At 38.3% G+C, this 17276-nt stretch overlaps 1 protein-coding gene across 1 annotated transcript in view; it reads left to right on the forward strand.

Moving 5' to 3' along the window:
* The window catches only part of LOC102475127 (Krueppel-like factor 5), a 21573-nt gene extending 4642 nt beyond the window's left edge, over positions 1-16931 (forward strand). The window contains exons 2-4 of the mRNA XM_006139822.3: positions 2293-2899; positions 4080-4139; positions 15072-16931. Of these exons, the coding sequence (XP_006139884.2) occupies positions 2293-2899; positions 4080-4139; positions 15072-15250 (846 nt within the window). The 3' untranslated portion in view covers positions 15251-16931. The remainder of the gene's footprint in view (positions 1-2292; positions 2900-4079; positions 4140-15071) is intronic.
* Positions 16932-17276: the final 345 nt, after the last annotated feature.

The following is a 17276-nucleotide window of genomic DNA, read 5'->3' on the forward strand; positions in this document are numbered from 1 at the left end:
GGTGTGGGTCCCCCGCTGCGACGCGCGGGCGCCAGGGGCCGCTCCAGGCTGGGCGTGCGTCGGGGCGCACCGGGAGCCGGAGTTGGGGTGGGCAGCCCCGCCCTGCCCGCCTAGCCTAGGCACCGCGTTTCGCTGCGGGTGGATGGGAGGGGAGACCTGGGAGGGGAGATCTAGGAGGGAGGGAATGGTCCGAGGTGTAGCTGCCTTTGTGGGTCCGCCCGAGAGGTTGGAGGGAACTGGGTGCCCATGCTCACCTTAGTTGTTTTTCTTACATGGGGTATGAAACCCGGTACCTGCTGATCGACTTGACTTAGATCACCCTTCGCCTTTTACGCTCCCTCCCAGTGCCCTGGTCTTGGAGGTCTCTTCCCCCCCACCCCGCACCCCCAAGCACGAATTGAGGTGCTGGGAGAGGTTTCTCGGGATCTCTTACTCCACGGCTGGCTTAATCTGATTTAGAAGCGATCATGGGGCTGAGTTAGGGAAATAGGACGTAGAAAAGCTAAGGTTGTATCGGAGCGCGTTTTAATTTCCTTAAAAAGAAAGACCAAAAAGGACTAGCGGTGTTGTTTTCTTCGTGTGCGCGTAAATTTCCTCCTGGAGCCGCGTTGAAAGCTGGCAGTTGGCTTTTATACTTGCCCAGCAGCCGAATTAGAGCAACCGCCGGTTTCTTTCGCCCACGCAGGGAGTCATATAGCCCAGAAAAAACTTCCCGGGACTTTTAGCCTGTCCCAAGGAAAAAAAAAAAATTGGAAACATACCCACATGCAAACAGCTGGAAGAGCTAAAATCAGAAACCACTAACCGCCACGGGAGCGCAGTGCACGAAAGGGTTTTAGTTCGGTTTATTTCAAGACGCTTCATTTAACAGCCCCTTGGTTATATAGTGTGTATTTCCTACCTAGCTCGGACTACCTGCTAACTCCGGAGTGTCGGTCAGTGTCGACGTGCTGTGAGAGGGCAGTGGCGTTTGTCAGAGATGTGACTCATATGACTAGAGCGTTTATTTTTATTTTTAAATCGTGTCTATCCGGGAAGCCCCGTACACATCCACATCGAGTGATCTGAGGTTCGAGATGTAAGGCTTTTGACACTAAGTGCTAGAAAATGACTGTCTTATTCACCGAGTAAGGTGCCACGATGAATAGCTCCATGAGCCGTTCTGTCTAGTTTTCTTTTTCTTTTAAAATCCCTTTTTAATCTTAAAAATGAAAGGAAAATGAAGTTTATGTCACGCTAAGAGAGTAGATGGCTAGAAACAGACGTGTTACAAGCTGGATTATGTCCTTGAAAGAAATATTGCCATTTGAAAACTATTTGGTTATTTCGGTTGGTTGGTTCTCTGCTTAGGAGACACCGAGACCATAAGGGATGACTGAGCTTTTTACAGAGTAAGGGGGAATGTAGCGTTGGCCCACTGAGGAGGACGTGAGAAATGTTTTGCTGATGACTCTGCTGGCCAGGCAGCAAGCAGCCTACCCACCCACGGCTCCCATACACCACTCCACCAAGGGAGTGATCTTCCCCTAGGTAATTAAAGATCTGTTTTAGATAGGGATATGAATAGGAACATTTCATTATCATATTAACTAATTACAGAATCTGCTGATTAAAATCAACCTTCAGATCAAATGTTGAATGTGAAATGGTTTTGTTTCAGCGGATCCTGTGATTTGCTGAAGACATTGTATTTAAGTTTCCATTGAACTATAAACAACAAAAAAGGCACCCAAGTAGCCGAAGAATGCTTTAGATTAGAATGTTCGGAAATACCTAACCAAACAAACAAACAAAAACAACAACAACAAAAAAAACCTTTGCAGTATTATTTTTAAGGTTTGTGGAGTCTTTTTTTTTTTTTTAACAGGTTATACTTAACTCTATGACATGAACAGAACCGAGGTTATTTGGCAGTATTTTAGAGCAAAGGGTGTCAGGGAGCAGGGAACCCTCCTTCTGGAGTGGGGATAGGATTGCATCAGAGAGGAGCATGTTTTCTGTTTGCTTCCTTTTTTCCTTGATTTGCTTCTTTCACTTTTTGTCTGGGGTTGGTTGGGGGAACAGTTTTGCCAAATAGATTTTATACGTAGTTTCGTAAGGTTTGGGTGAACCAATGATTACACAATTGACAAAATAAGCTCGATACGTTTGTAAGCCACACTTAGAAAAGGAGCACGCCCCGATATTTTTTACACAGGGCTGGTTGTGAGCTCTCAGGAAGCACTGTTTATCTGTCCCTCCGGCAATGAAGAATCCGGTGGGTGATGCATGTTTGTATTTCTTCTTTTTCAGACAAGATGTGAAATGGAGAAGTATCTGACACCTCAGCTTCCTCCAGTTCCTATAATTCCAGAGCATAAAAAGTATAGACGAGACAGTGCCTCAGTCGTAGACCAGTTCTTCACTGACAGTGAAGGGTTACCTTACAGTATCAACATGAACGTCTTCCTCCCTGACATCACTCACCTGAGAACTGGCCTCTACAAATCCCAGAGACCGTGCGTAACACACATCAAGACAGAACCTGTTACCATTTTCAGCCACCAGAGTGAAACGACTGCCCCTCCTCCGGCCCCGACCCAGGCCCTCCCCGAGTTCACCAGTATATTCAGCTCACACCAGACCGCAGCTCCAGAGGTGAACAATATTTTCATCAAACAAGAACTTCCTACACCAGATCTTCATCTTTCTGTCCCTCCCCAGCAGGGCCACCTGTACCAGCTCCTGAATACACCGGATCTAGATATGCCCAGTTCTACAAACCAGACAGCAGTAATGGACACTCTTAACGTTTCTATGTCAGCCGCCATGGCAGGCCGTAACACACAACCTGTCAGATACAATAGAAGGAGTAACCCTGACTTGGAGAAACGACGCATCCACTACTGCGATTACCCTGGTACGTGCTCTTGCCTGGCTGAAGTAGCAATAGATGTAGTTAAGTGTTTGGGTGTGTATGTGTGTGCATGCAGCTTCTTCATTCTCTGGCTTTCAATTTACATAGGAACGTTGTCTCTAACAGTAAAAAGCAAAATCTGGAAAATAGTTACCTTGGACTCTTTTTACTATTAAAATTTAATATATATACATACGTATATATTATATGTATGTATACATATATATGTATGTATATATATATATGATTAGAGTTATGTAAGAGTAATAGCATTTAGAATTTTAACTTAAGTGCTTTGGAAAGAGATTCAGTAGAGTAAAGGGAAATACAGTATGGTAATGAGGTGGGCCTTGTGGGTAGCTAATCTGATGATAGGTACAGAAGTGTTCCGCAGGATAGATTTTTAAAAGGATGGCTCGACAGCATATGAACTATATGCTCTCGTAATTCATTTTATAAAATAATTATTTGACTTTATTATTTATTTATTTAAATTTGACCAGAGAGGGACAGAGAGAGGGAAAGCAAGAAAGCAAGACACCAGGTCCAGGACTCGAACCTCAGTGGACCATGTGAGAGTCCAGCGCCCTTACACACCATGCCACCTGCTGGCCCCGCTCTCTTAATTCTTTAACTGGGCTATATGACCCCAAGTATGAAGTAGTGATAGCAAGGAATATATTTCCAAGTTGCTGGCATAAGCTAGTTTATGATTAATATCGGGCACAGTTTATTAACTGTGGTGCCTGATACGATATGGCACGTTAAATGAAAAACAGGAACGGCAGGAGTACAGAAAATTACAGTCATCTTGGTTAATGGCTTAACATTGTCAGCTCTAGAGCCATTAACATTTTTTTTCAGAACATATACTATAGTAGCTCTTAAGTTACTGAAGTACTTGTTACTAGTGGAAAGCACCTTCTGGAATACAGACACAAAATTTCCATTTGTACCTTGGCTTGATTATCTCTTGTTTCCTACTTAGGCATTACGTAGATCACTGGATGCCTTTAATAATAATGGGGGAGGCCCTTTAAGACTTTAAATTGAAGCTTCAAGTATCTCATCCAGCATGAGAGATTTCTTCTTTAAAGCCAGATTTCAAACACTGAATCATCGAATGTAAAGATTTCAAAAGGATCTCCAAATAACAAGCTGTTCTCCCTCTCCTCTATTTTAGGCTGCACAAAAGTTTATACAAAGTCTTCTCATTTAAAAGCTCACCTGAGGACTCATACTGGTATGTAATTTTCTTGTTAATTCTGTGAGTTGTGTAAATAGTGTAAGTGGTATTCATCCTTTTAAAAGCCAGCCCATGTTTGATCTTTTCTTTCTTCTGTCAACTTTTATTTTTTTAATGGCCTACCTTTTCAGCACTGGCTTGACTCAAAATTCAGTTCCCTGAGAAAGGCTGGTTCCAGAAGGCTAAGTTCCCTTACCCAGCCCTTGCCCTGTCACCTCACACAGAATTAATTACCCAAAAACCATAGGCACTGATGTTTACTAATGGCATTGCTATTTCTATCTTGAACGGAAAAAAAAAAAAAGTTCTCCCTTTGTAGCAAACTGTTTTTCTTGATAAAGCCATTTTGAATATGAAAAACCTTCCCACTTTGCATGTGCCACATAACTGCTCAATACATTATCCTTCGTTTCCCCCTCTAACTTAAAATACCTGAGGAATACTTACCACATTTTCCGTGCTTGATGACAGGTAGGCTGAAAGTACCGCAGAACATTAAACAGGCAGTCAGAAACGGGGGCTTGGGTTTCACAGTTCTCCCCCTACCCCAACCCCCATTGGATGTTTTTGAGAGACATCTTTATTCTAGCTTATGTTTCATCTTTGTTTGAAATGTGTTTTCAAGTTGAGCCCCTTTACTTGGATAAATATTTATTTTGTTCCATCTCAACCAGTCACTTTCAAGAGCTTCTTAATTTAAAAACTCTATGGGAACCCATTTTCAGGTGAGACTAGGTGTCAGCCTTCCAATACTCCTAACATTTTCAAATATATAGACGGTTACTGTTTGTGATTTTCTTAAAAGAACAGCCCTAAAGGAAAGAACTTATATAAAGTGATTGTGTTTCTTTCCTCAATAAATAGAGCCTTACCTAAAGTTCAAAGAATAAGTTTGCTAATAAAAGCAATGACCTAGCAAAATGTATTATCCCATCATTGCTATGGAAACCCAAGTATTCAACAGTGCCTTTGAATGGGCTGTTGGATTAGTGTGAGGACTTGGATCTCCCCAGGCTAGATGTTACTATGGAAATTGAGTTTTGATAAATGAAGTAGTTATCTCTAACTGCTGCATTAAAAAGTAAAAGCCTTTGAACAAAGGTCATTGCTGAGATACAGCCCAGAGAGGAATACGGTTGCAGACATTTTGTGTACGTGTTAGCAAGTAGCAAGAAGCATGGCTTGATAGCTCAGTGATAAACACTACTGACTAAAATCAGAAAAGTGCGACACACAGTCTGGTAGATTCCAGGACTTTTTTTGAGAAACGACTTTTAAAAATAAATACATCTCATGTATTTATCTACGAAATGAATGAGTTGTTTTGGCCTGAGGTTTTTAGATAGAGACAAATCGATCATAGAAAAGGAAAAACCCTACATAAACAGTGCAAGGAAGAAATTACGTTTACAGTTGAACACCCACGAAAGAATTAAGCATATAATAAAAACTTCCATCTGAAGGGTGCAAGATAAAAATGCCAAGTGTTGGGAAAGTATTCCATGCAGAAATACTAGACTGTCCTTTTACAGGATACATGTTGATTAAGGAAGCGTTGAAAATGGGCTTTTACCTGAATTTTTGATGAAGGAGAAGTGAAATAAATATTTGTACTTCGTTTTTTGTCTCATGTAGAAGTCCTTGAACCGGGTGATAAGAAGAAGGGAACAGGGTTAAAGTCTCCTAATAAAAGAAGAGTACAATTGCATATAACGATGTAATCAACTGCTTATTGCAGGGATGTAGTTAGACCATATCTAAATAGCCTTTCAACCCCTGGCAGGGTTTAGTGCTGAATGCTTCTACCTGGCATTCAGGAACTTGACCTGCTGGCAAAGAAACTTAATGTGGGGTGTCTTAACAATGCTCGTACTATAAAAACAAACTAAAAAGAGGACCTAGGCCTAATGTGGGTCCCATGCACTGACTTCTCCACCTCATCATAAACATTGTGGCCTTCAACATCTAATGAGTGAGACTGTGTAATCCAGTTTAATAAAGTTTTGTTTGATAGTCTTTCAAATGCCTTGGGGAGGGTTTATAACAGACTCGTTCATCTGGATAAACCCGTTCTTGGGTAATCACAGAGCATTGAGGTTGTTTTCTCCTCATTTCTGTTTCTAGACAATGCCTTTTAAAATTACCTGTGTGCTTTCATTGCATCCTTCCTACCGCACCCGTGTTGTTTCTAAACGAGTGTTTCTGAAGCCAGCAAAGACATGTTTTTTGTTTTTCGTTTTTTTCCCCTTCCTTCTTTTAAAGCCTAGGTAGATGAAACAGTTTTTCTAAATAACTTCTCTCATTTAGTAGCTGTTTTTTTTTTTGTTTTCTTTCTGTCCCTCTGCCTCCCACTTGGACAGTTTGTTAAGAGACTTTAAAACCTATTTGGCAAAGTTGAACGTGTATTGGATGACATAAAAAACCCAGTACTTTACTCTGTAAGTGATTGCCTTTTTGCAGGCAGAATGCGAAGCACCAGCGCATTTCTTTGAAAACTAATTGTAATTGCTTTAAAATGTCAAGTTACCTTATGTTTTAAAAATAATTTAAGCAATTAAAACAACCTGCATCTGAGTTCTGTTTGCTTGCTTATTCCGGATGTTTAGGATGTAAATGCTTCTTTAACTTAGGTTGCAAATTGAACCTAAGCAAACTGTTCTTCCAAAAAAGAACTTTTAAAAAAGAATTAATCTTGGGATGAAAGAGTAGAATATCGTCATAGTTTCTTGAACCAGAAGTGTATCATGGCACTTAAGTTTTCCAAGTTCGTATTCTTAGATATCTTAGGAGAGCACAGAAATAATGTAGAATTCCGTCTTCTTTTGTGGTTAGACAAAATCATCTGAAACATCATTTCTTTCCCTTCTAAGGAATAATAATATTTCATGTAAGATAGCATACTCTCAGCCCTGTAGAGGCACCCCCTCTGTGAGCGTGTGGGAGTTTGTATAATGTTTGTGGATACATATTCATTGTGTCTGTGATTAGAAATTATTATGGCTGCTTCTAGGCAACAGTGTCAACAAGTGGTATATTTCCTAATCAAAATATTTGTACTTTTATCAGTATGTATATGAACATCCTATTGAAATCCATGTGCTCCACAGTGGATATAAGGGCTGCGTCTACTGCCATCTTTCTAAAGTTGCTCCCAAGCATCTTTTAAAACATAGTCTTTTGCATCATTGTGACCTCACGGACAGATGCGATGGATAATCCATCCCTCACTTAACCTCTACTATCATTTCCTTAATTTCCTAATGAAGATTTAAAAGAATCAAACTAGCACAGGTTCAGGGCCAAAAGAAGTTGAAATGCAGTAGGAAAAAATTGACTGTATTTTCAAGGAACAGTTTGCAAGACATGGTAGAAGTCCTTAATTTCTAGAGAAAAAGCAGACGGTGAACTCCATATAGACGTTTGAAGTCTTAGCGGTTTTCCTCCTGTGTGTGGATGTGCACTTCACCTTAAGAGAATTTGTTAAAGCTGTTGGGAAATCAGGGCATGGTAACATTTTTTAGATCATTTATCAGTCTTTGCTATCTGGAACAGGGAAGAAAATTAGCAGTTATGCAGAGAAAGTCTTAGAGCAATGCACCCAGGGCTGAATCCCTCAAACCCAGATCTCATACACGCTGGCTCTTTGGTAGGTTTCACAAGATGATTGCCAGAATAGTTTACCCTGGTTTGACGAAGGAAAACGACAATTGGAAACACCACCACAAAAGAAAATGGAAATGCCATACGATTAACAGAGGGACACAAAACAGACCCCTAAGAAAGCACTGTATTTAAGATTCGCTGTGAAAGAGAGAATTTTATGTGACATTTGGAGAAGATTTTAGCCACATCTGTGGTAAAGGTAGTAAATCCCCATATTCTGCCTGACTTGTTTATGCAGCACGTTTTGTCTCCTAATGACAAGATGTTATATAATATATATACTGTAAAATACAGTGTCTCTATTTGCAATTTGCTGCTAAGTGTTTTAATTAGTCTGAGTGCTAAAAAGTCAGTAGGTATACATTTTCCAGTTCATTGTCACATACTCGTTATCCATTGAATGTTAGGTACAGCTTTTGATGAAAAAATATTGATGATATTGACAATAAATATATTTTCATTTCAGGTGCTTCTCCTCTAAAAGGAACATTCACAATGTTCTGAATATAAATTGCTCTTTTTTTGTGTGGGGGGGCGGGCTGTGGAAAAGAAGCGCAAGCCTTAAAAAAAAACTGCATAGAAGAATTACATTTGGCACTTGAAGTTATTTTCAATATTTTATTTTCATTTGCAGCTTTGAAATTTTCTGTATTGACAATTTCAGGCTTTCGCTAAAAAAAAAAAAAAAAAATAGTGGCTTTAAGAGACTCACTGGGTTAGCTCCCAGGAAAGGTATTTATGAGCACAAAGGCTTAGAAACAGTTTCTTTTTAATGACTCATTGGGAAGATTAAACTTTGTTTTTAGGATTTGCTCTTTTCATCTGAAAAACATTTACATAAGAAATTGATAAAACACTGTTTTGAGATGATAAAGCTTATCAAAGGTTAAGAAGTATAATTTGTTTCAGCAAATATTTTTGACTGATTTTTATAGAGAACGCGAAAGACAATCTTCTCTTGTTCTTTTGTCCTTAAACTAGAAGATAGTTCATGACTAGATTGAATGAGATTGCTGAAGTTCAGCTAGGAGCAACGGTTGTGAAGGTAGAGGGAATGTAATGTAATTGTTTTTCTTTTTTGAGCAATAAGCAATAATTTAGTTACCCAAGAATTTTATTTTGGCAGATACTTTTAGTTCTATAGGATGTAGTAGCTGTTTACCTGATGACCTACACTTTTTTTTTTTTTCTGGTAAAAGATTAGAAACAAAGTAAAGTCCTATAGTAACTCCATAGCACGTGTCTATTCTGCTGGTGTGTATGAGTTATATTCAGGGTTCTCTGTCAATTTTGATTATGGACAAGTCACTGTTTGAAAAGTGCACAGTAGGTAACTTTTACTGAAAGACATCTACTCAGAAGAATACGTTTGTCTTTAGATACTTTATGAAAAGGCCAACCTTTAATAGTTAGGACTCTGCTGGTCAGGGTAACCATATTGAATGCAAATTAAAAGAAAAGACATTTAGTACTTCATTGCAGAAAAAAATAAAAGCATGAGGTTTCTCTCTTTTGGTTTAAAAAAGGAAAAGTTAAAATATTTCATTGACACTTGTTTTGTTTGTTAATTTAAGTTTGGGCTCTTCTTCTCAGAAAGTGAATCGTGTTCATTTAAGTTTGGGCTCTTCCCAGAAAGTGAATTGGTATTTCATTAATTGCTAGTGATGAGATGTTCACGGAATTTGTCAAGAACCCCAATAGAAGCAGGAGCCCAGGAGCCTGGGAGTCAGGGGATACAGACTGTAAGTGTAACCCTTGAGGATATGTTCCCACACCTCTTGGTGTTTGGTGGTAGGTCAGTGTTTCCTGGCCCAGAGAGAAGGGCCCTCGCTGCCTTTGTCCAGCACTGGGGCTCTAGAAGTTCCAGATTTTTCTAACGTCCAGTCTAATTCTATAAAAGATTTTTTTAAAGATTTTTTTTTAATGGAGAGTTTATTTGTCTCTCTATACTAGGAATAGATAATGACTGATTCTGAATATATTCTCCTGAAGATGCTCAAAGCAGATTGTCCTCGGTGGTTTCAGAGTTGGTAGAACCTGCTATAGGTGGGGTCTTAAATAGACAACCTTAAACTAACTCTTCATATATTTCCTGTCTTTGCTGATTTGAATAACCATGCTGGTCAGACTGCGCCCTACCTGGGATTGTTTTGAGGAATCATTTTAAGTGTGTGCCCCCCCAGTAGTACTGGGGACAATCTCTTGCCCTTGAGGAACTATAGAAGATAGTTAAGGCAGATAGAGTTGTTTGAAGCTTTTATAAAACAATGTATGTGCAAGTGGGAATCAATAATTCGAAATGAATTTAAGAGTTGGAGATACAGAACAGTGGAATGACCTCATGGTCTGTTAATAGGTTTTCTACCTAGTAATTTGAAGGGTCCTCAAAAAGTCCATGGAAAAAAATGTACACATGCATTTTGGCACAAATTTTTGCATCAATATAAACTTGCACATTAATCCCATTTTTCCATGAACTTCTTGAAATCCTTTTTACACTAACCTTTGAAATGGACTTTTTTTTCTGTTCTAAGTATAGGAGACCTGTTACAATGTTTGAGTCAAGATTTTCAAATGGAAAATAAGAAATAATGAGCTGAAATCATCACCCCACGTTATCTTGTCTTCTTAGATAACTAAATAATATTTGCTGTGAATTTCCTCATTATTTCATATTTCTCTCCTTTTAGAAGGACTTCTTACCAGATGTATTATAAAAAAAATCACTATTGATTATTACAGGTAAATGCATGATTAAGCCTATTTCAGACTCTAAATTCCATAAGTCACTAATGATGGAAAAATGAATCAATATTTTCCTCCTGAAATAAGAACTCACGTTGAGCTTCAAGGACTCTTAAATTCTAGGAGTTTAGATTAAGTATTAACTAGTGAAAATAATTCATTGCACTTAAAAAGTTTGCATTGTTTAGGTTCCCAGGCCAGAGACAAAGTCTTATTTGCGTTTTGCAAGGCAGTTAGTACAGGTTACACTCTCTTGAATAGACACTGGCATTAATTCTGATGGGTTTTTAGTTTTTCTCTTTATTATTAGATATGATCAGATTGTTTTAGGATGGAAACAGATGTGCAAATTTGCTGTAATAAGCTTTTAAAAAGTTACCTAAAATAACTGTTCTAAGGGAAATGTTTCCCTGTGTAATATTGTTTTTTTTGTTGTTGTTGTTGTTGTTCGAAGAATCTGTGTAGAACATTCTAGAGAAAGGCCTTGGCATGAGTCTATTGAGTATGTTCAACAGAGCAGAGAAACCTCCCATTCCTTTGTGGTAGGGTCAGCAGTCATTCAGCAGTCATTTTTTAATCTGTTCCACAGAGGAGGAAAAAAAAATAGATAATTTTTTTAGTTTGTTGCTGAAGGTTTTTAAAATACTTCACAAACATGTCCGCTAACTCACTGAAATTCATTTAATCTGGAGAAATGAACCTGTCATTGGAGGCTATTTAGAGATTGCCACTCCCCACACAGAACACAAAACAGTTCAGAGGACTACTTCATCCTAGAAGGTGGGTCACCAGAGAGGCTCTGCCTCTGCTTCATGGTCTGGGGTTTAAAGTCTGTCGTGAGTCCATTAAGCTTTTCCTTAACCGACTTTCACAAGTGGCTCTAGGATGTGTAAATAAATCCGAACAATATATATCCCTTAAGTCATTCAAAGGGAGTGTATTAGTGTTTGCTAATGGGAGATTTAAGTGGGGCATTAAGAAAAAGCGGCAAACCAGGATTCTTAATGTGGCACTCTTCCTTTCACTTCAAACTTGTGGGGCTAATGTGAGGATTAAGTGAGATCCTGGGAAGTACCTCACTCTGGAGTGTGCTCGGTGGATGTGTGTATCAATCCTCCTTCCTTTTTTTTTTTTTAAAGAGGTTTTTGCTATAGGAGGGTGCAAGAGATTGCCAGAAAGACAGAGACAGAGAGACAGAAAGCGTGAAATCATCCCCCAGGGGGGATGGTCACGCTGCAATCCCTTCTCCTCCATTCTCCTCTCGAGGTCCTGGGCACACACGCACATGCGCCCGGCGTGAGTTTAAGCCACCGGATCCGGGACTTGAACTGCGGTCGACTATACTGGAGTCCAGTGAGATAGTCATTACGCTAACTGCTGGTTCCAATCCCCCATCCTTTTACTGGCAATGTTTCTGCTTAACATTTTTGTTAATGACTTTATCAATATGGTTAGTGTATTTGAGGGAACTTGAAAAAGTTTGTGGGAACATGGAATTAAAGGACAACTTTTCGGGTTAGTGCCAAACATTTGAAATCCATGAATAGTTTTTTCATAATACAAATTTTCCACGAACTTTTGAAGGCCCCCCCCCCTCCCCACACACCTATGCTTCTCTTAAAACTTTTTTTTAAATTAGAGATTCTTGGCAAACTATTCCTATAATTCAAAAATAGAACGAGAAAACACACACTTTATTTGAGATAAAGTGGAAGCTTGTTTTCCATGCTGTACAAACTTGTCACTTTTTTTCTTTTTGCCTTTGGAAAGTTTCACATTAGCAGCCTGAGAACTTAAAAATACAGTTGATGTTGAAAGAGCTTAACTAAATATTTTAAATTGGTGGTATTGGAAAGCGATTCTGTAAAAATCCAATTAAACTTTTGAAAGCGCTATCCTGTTGAAATATAACTTAAAGGAAGTCAGTTTGGTTTCCCAGAAGTACTGTGCATAGTGTTTCTGGCTGAGGAAGAAAGACCCACGTCTGCTGTTTGGCCAGAAATTGGGTACCAGCTTCCTCTATGATGTTTTGCTTGAACAGTGTTGACACTTGAACAAATCCCATAGAAACTGCCCCAAGTGGGGACTCTGGTTGTCTTTACTTTTATAGTAAGACTTGGCACCTCTCACCAATGATGCAGACACTGGTAGTATTCTTGGCTGAATAATCTATAGATATGCATAAATTGAGGACAAAACCCCAAATGTTTTAGAAACTTTAACGACTACCATATTTCAACCAATCAGTAAAGTAAACCTTAAAAAATATTGCTGCAGTTTATTGCTTTGTAGCCAATAAAAATAGTGAACAAAAAGAGTCTAGTGTCCCTTGTTTCTTAAATAAACTCCGAAAATTCAGTTCTCCTACCATTTAATTATTAAATTCAAAAGACTAGAATGATTTCTTTGAAAATTGAGGCACTTCAGGAATTTTTTTCCCCTTGCCCCAGACATCAGAAATAACTTTCTCTTTCCACTAAGTGACAGTAAAGTATTTAACCAATATGTTTGTTTCTGTGATTTAGTTTTCACAAGGAACAAAAAGCACATCTACAAATGTGATAGCTATATTTACTGCTGCTTTTACAAAGTTCCTAGCAAACAAATCTTACATGAATATGAGAGAAAGGTGATTTATTCCTTATGTTACTTTAAAAGGTTTGTGTGTATTAAGATACTTTCTAGTTAGAATTTACTATGAGGGGGAAAAAATAACCCAGGAGAATTGATGTGAATTTTAAAAATAGTGATAGGAACCAAAAAGGGAATTAAAAATGAAAAAATAAATAAAGTATTTTTTGTATCAGAGCCAGGAGAGAGGAAGGGTGGCCGGGGATGAGTACCACAGGAGACAAAGGTGAAATCTCTTGGGCAATATTGGGGTCCAATTTCAGGTGATCTCTTCTGGCCCATCCTTATCCTGGTGGGGTTCTGTATGAGAGTCAGGAGTGGTTATCAGGACAGCAAAAATATATTAACCACAAGCTGTGGAAATCTCAGCTGATGTGGGTAATGTCTTATAAAATTTAGACTTGGTTGGGTAACCCTACGACTTCCTGAATATGATACTGCTAAATTAGGCAGAAAGGTTGAGTTTCATTGGTACAAAATAACAAGTGTTCAAAGCTCCGAGTTGCTTTGAACACTCCCCTTTCAGAAGAAAATCTTTTCAAAAGGAATGTAGGAGTTAAAAAGGTACGCATGTAAAAATCAGCAGTACGCCAGCAGCGCTTTATCCGACAGCTTCTCATCTTTAAAGACACGTTCATAGCAGGTTATAACAAAATAAAGCATAAATACAGAAACTGCTAGTTCATCTCCGTGAAAGATGAAGTTCTGGGTTTTCTTTAGGGGGAATGCACGATCTTAAATAGGTTTAATTCTAAAACACTGAATTAAGGCGGCATTAGAATTTTTGGTAGTTTGAAAGTTAAAAACAGCTAGCGAATTTTGCGCATGACAGGGTGGGAGGGGCTCGGATATCTCTACTGTTAGAGCAAAGAGAACCGTGAGAGACTGGATAGCTGGAAGGATCAGAGACTTTTTAGATTTATATTGAACCTGCAAAAGCTCCTTGAAGCCAGGCGTTTTGTTCTGCTCATCGTCATATCGCAGACATTCCGTGCCTGGCCCACCACAGACACTTGGCAAACTTTGTATGGGGTGAATTTTTATAATTGCTTAGGTTATCCTACTTGAAAAGAAAAATTACATGCATATATCAGCAAATGTTAGACTCATTATGGTTGATCCTACCGCTGTGAAGCTGTCAATGCCAGACTTCATGATCTGGTTAAGGAATGCATTAACTGTCAAATGCATAAAGCTTTAAAACCATTGCACTTTGAAATTTTTCTAACTTTGTCTTGCTTCAATGTGAAAAGGAGGAGGGTGTGAATGTGTGTGCTAGCATGTATCTCCTGATAGTTTCTCTTGGAGCCTTCCATTCAAGAGAACGGGTTTACATACATTAGCTCGCCTAACTAATTACCACGTAGGACCAGTTTCATGTGAGAGATCACAGTGTGGTACGGGGAATTTATCATGTAGGTGATTTGAGCAGCTTTCTCTTCATTACCTCCTAAATTTTCTCCTCCTTCTAACAGCTATTTGTCCTTTAACAATTTAATTTGGGTTCGTCGATGTAGAAATAGTAATTGCACAATAACGATAAGGCCACCCAACCTCATCTAGCCATTTCATGAACTTATGTATGTAGCAGTACTTAAAAATAAGGGCATTGATTCATTTTGCATTTGCCTGAAATCACCATTCTTTAATTTTTCAGAGGTACACAAAATATTTTTTTCTCTATGTAATTCGAGGTTAAATACCGTTCTGTAAAATGCCTCTCCATTAGATTACTTTAAAGGGGTCTAATATTTGTTTAGTTCATAATGGAATTCATGAACTCTCCTGCCTTTGCTTGGACCACGACTGTCGGAAAATTCCTTCTCAGGCGTTATCTACGATGTTTGTCTTCAGAACAGGCCACCTCACCTCCTTTGTTGGTTGTTACAGGTGAAAAGCCGTACAAGTGCACCTGGGAAGGCTGCGACTGGAGGTTCGCGCGGTCGGACGAGCTGACCCGCCACTACAGAAAGCACACGGGTGCCAAGCCCTTCCAGTGTGGGGTGTGCAACCGCAGCTTCTCCCGCTCCGACCACCTGGCCTTGCACATGAAGAGGCACCAGAACTGAGCACCACCTATGCAAGCTCCCACCACGCCACAGGCAGGGGGGCAGCCCTTGCAACAACAAATTAAACTATTCATATATATATATATACATATATATATATAAAAGAAAAGAAAAGAAAAAAGAAAAAAAAACTGGAAATGTATATTTTGTATATTTGAGAAAACAGGGAATACATTGTATTAATACCAAAGTGTTTGGTCATTTTAAGAATCTGGAATGCTTGCTGCAATGTACATGGGTTTACTCAAGCAGATTTCATCTCACGACAGGTAGCCACATCTCGACGTGGGCGAGGGGCGGGGGTGCAGGGGTGCGTGTGGAGTGTTTTTACCCAGGCGCCATCATTTAACGTGACAGTGTTTAGTAAACAAGTCAGTTGGCAGGCGCCGCAGGAGAGGATGGATTGTATGTCAAGATTTTACTTGACTTTCAGTAATTTTTTTAAATATTAGATAATTCCTTAGAAGTACACAGGAATCTGGCAATTCACAAATAGCCATTGAACAAATGTGTTTTTTAAATACACACACACACACACACACACATATATATGAGTTGCCTATATTTGCTACTCGAAATTTTGTAAATATGCAAATCAGCTTTATAGCTTTATTACAACTTTTTACGATTCTTTGGGGAAAAAAAATCAATTCATTTGAAAATAACCATGAATACACTTTTAGTTAGAATTTGTGGTAAGATACCTCTCAAAACGTTACCAAATTTATTTCTCTGGGGGAACGAATAATCATTCAAATGAACTTTAAAAAGCAGATCTCATGCACTGATTAAAGTAGGATTGTTTATTTTCAATACAAAAGATGTTTTATATGAATTGTAAACTGAAGAGCTTCAAGATAGTTACAATATACAAAAGTTAAACCTCTTACAATAAGCTAAGCAGTATCATTTTTAAAAGAAGAACTTATAAGTTTTCAAAACATGCAGCCATGTTGACTTATGATGCAGTTTTCATGTATGGAAACGTTGACTTTATGATGCAGTTTTCATATACAGAGATGTTTGCAGTACTGTGGGTTTAATATCAATTTATGCGGATTTTGCATGTAATATACAGTGAGACACAGTAATTTCATCGAAATTACAGTGCAGTGTAGTTCTCTATTGTTAATACTGACTCAGTGTCTGCCTTTAAGTATAAATGATATGTTGAAAACTTAAGGAAATGAGTGCTACATATATGCAATATAAACGAGTAATGTGATGCTGATGCTGTTAACCAAAGGGCAGAATACAGAAGCAAAATGCCAAAAGGGGTCTTAATTGAAATGAAAATTTAATTTTGTTTTTAAAATATTGTTTATCTTTATTTATTTTGTGGTAATATAGTAAGTTTTTTTAGAAAAAATTTTCATAACTTGATAAATTATAGTTTTGTTTGTTAGAAAAGTTGCTCTTAAAACACGTGTAAATAGATGACAAGCGGTGTAAATAATTTTGTAAGAGGCTTCAAAATGTTTATACATGGAAACATACCTACATGAAAAGCATAAATCAGTGGCTGTTTTGCTTCTTTTTCCCTCTTATTTTTGTATTGTGGTCATTTCCTATGCAAATAATGGAGCAAACAGCTGTATAGTTGTAGAATTTTTTGAGAGAATGAGATGTTTATATATTAACGACAATTTTTTTTTTGGAAAATAAAAAAGTGCCTAAAAGATTCATGTTGTTGCTTTTTTTTTTTTTTTCTTTTTTAAATCTATGGTACCAAGAACAATTGGTAAATTTCATTCCCAAACCTAGTTAAAATATAATTAGAAGTATAAAGGGTGTTGTAATTCGTGAGTACTTATTTTTCTGGCTACTACACACATACTGCATTAACTCTTTCATTATCATTCATTGAAAACATCATAGAGTAAACTAGCTAGTTTGTAGGCAACAGACAAAACAATTCTTTTCCTTAAGTTTTTGCTAGGAGGTGCATGTGTTTGTCAGACAGGGATAATGAGAAAGCACTCCCTGGGGGGATGCTTTCATACTTTGCAGTATGGCCATCCCTTCT

The sequence above is a fragment of the Tupaia chinensis genome, unplaced genomic scaffold, assembly GCF_000334495.1.
Source record: "Tupaia chinensis unplaced genomic scaffold, TupChi_1.0 Scaffold000004_1, whole genome shotgun sequence".
Lineage (NCBI taxonomy): Eukaryota > Metazoa > Chordata > Mammalia > Scandentia > Tupaiidae > Tupaia > Tupaia belangeri.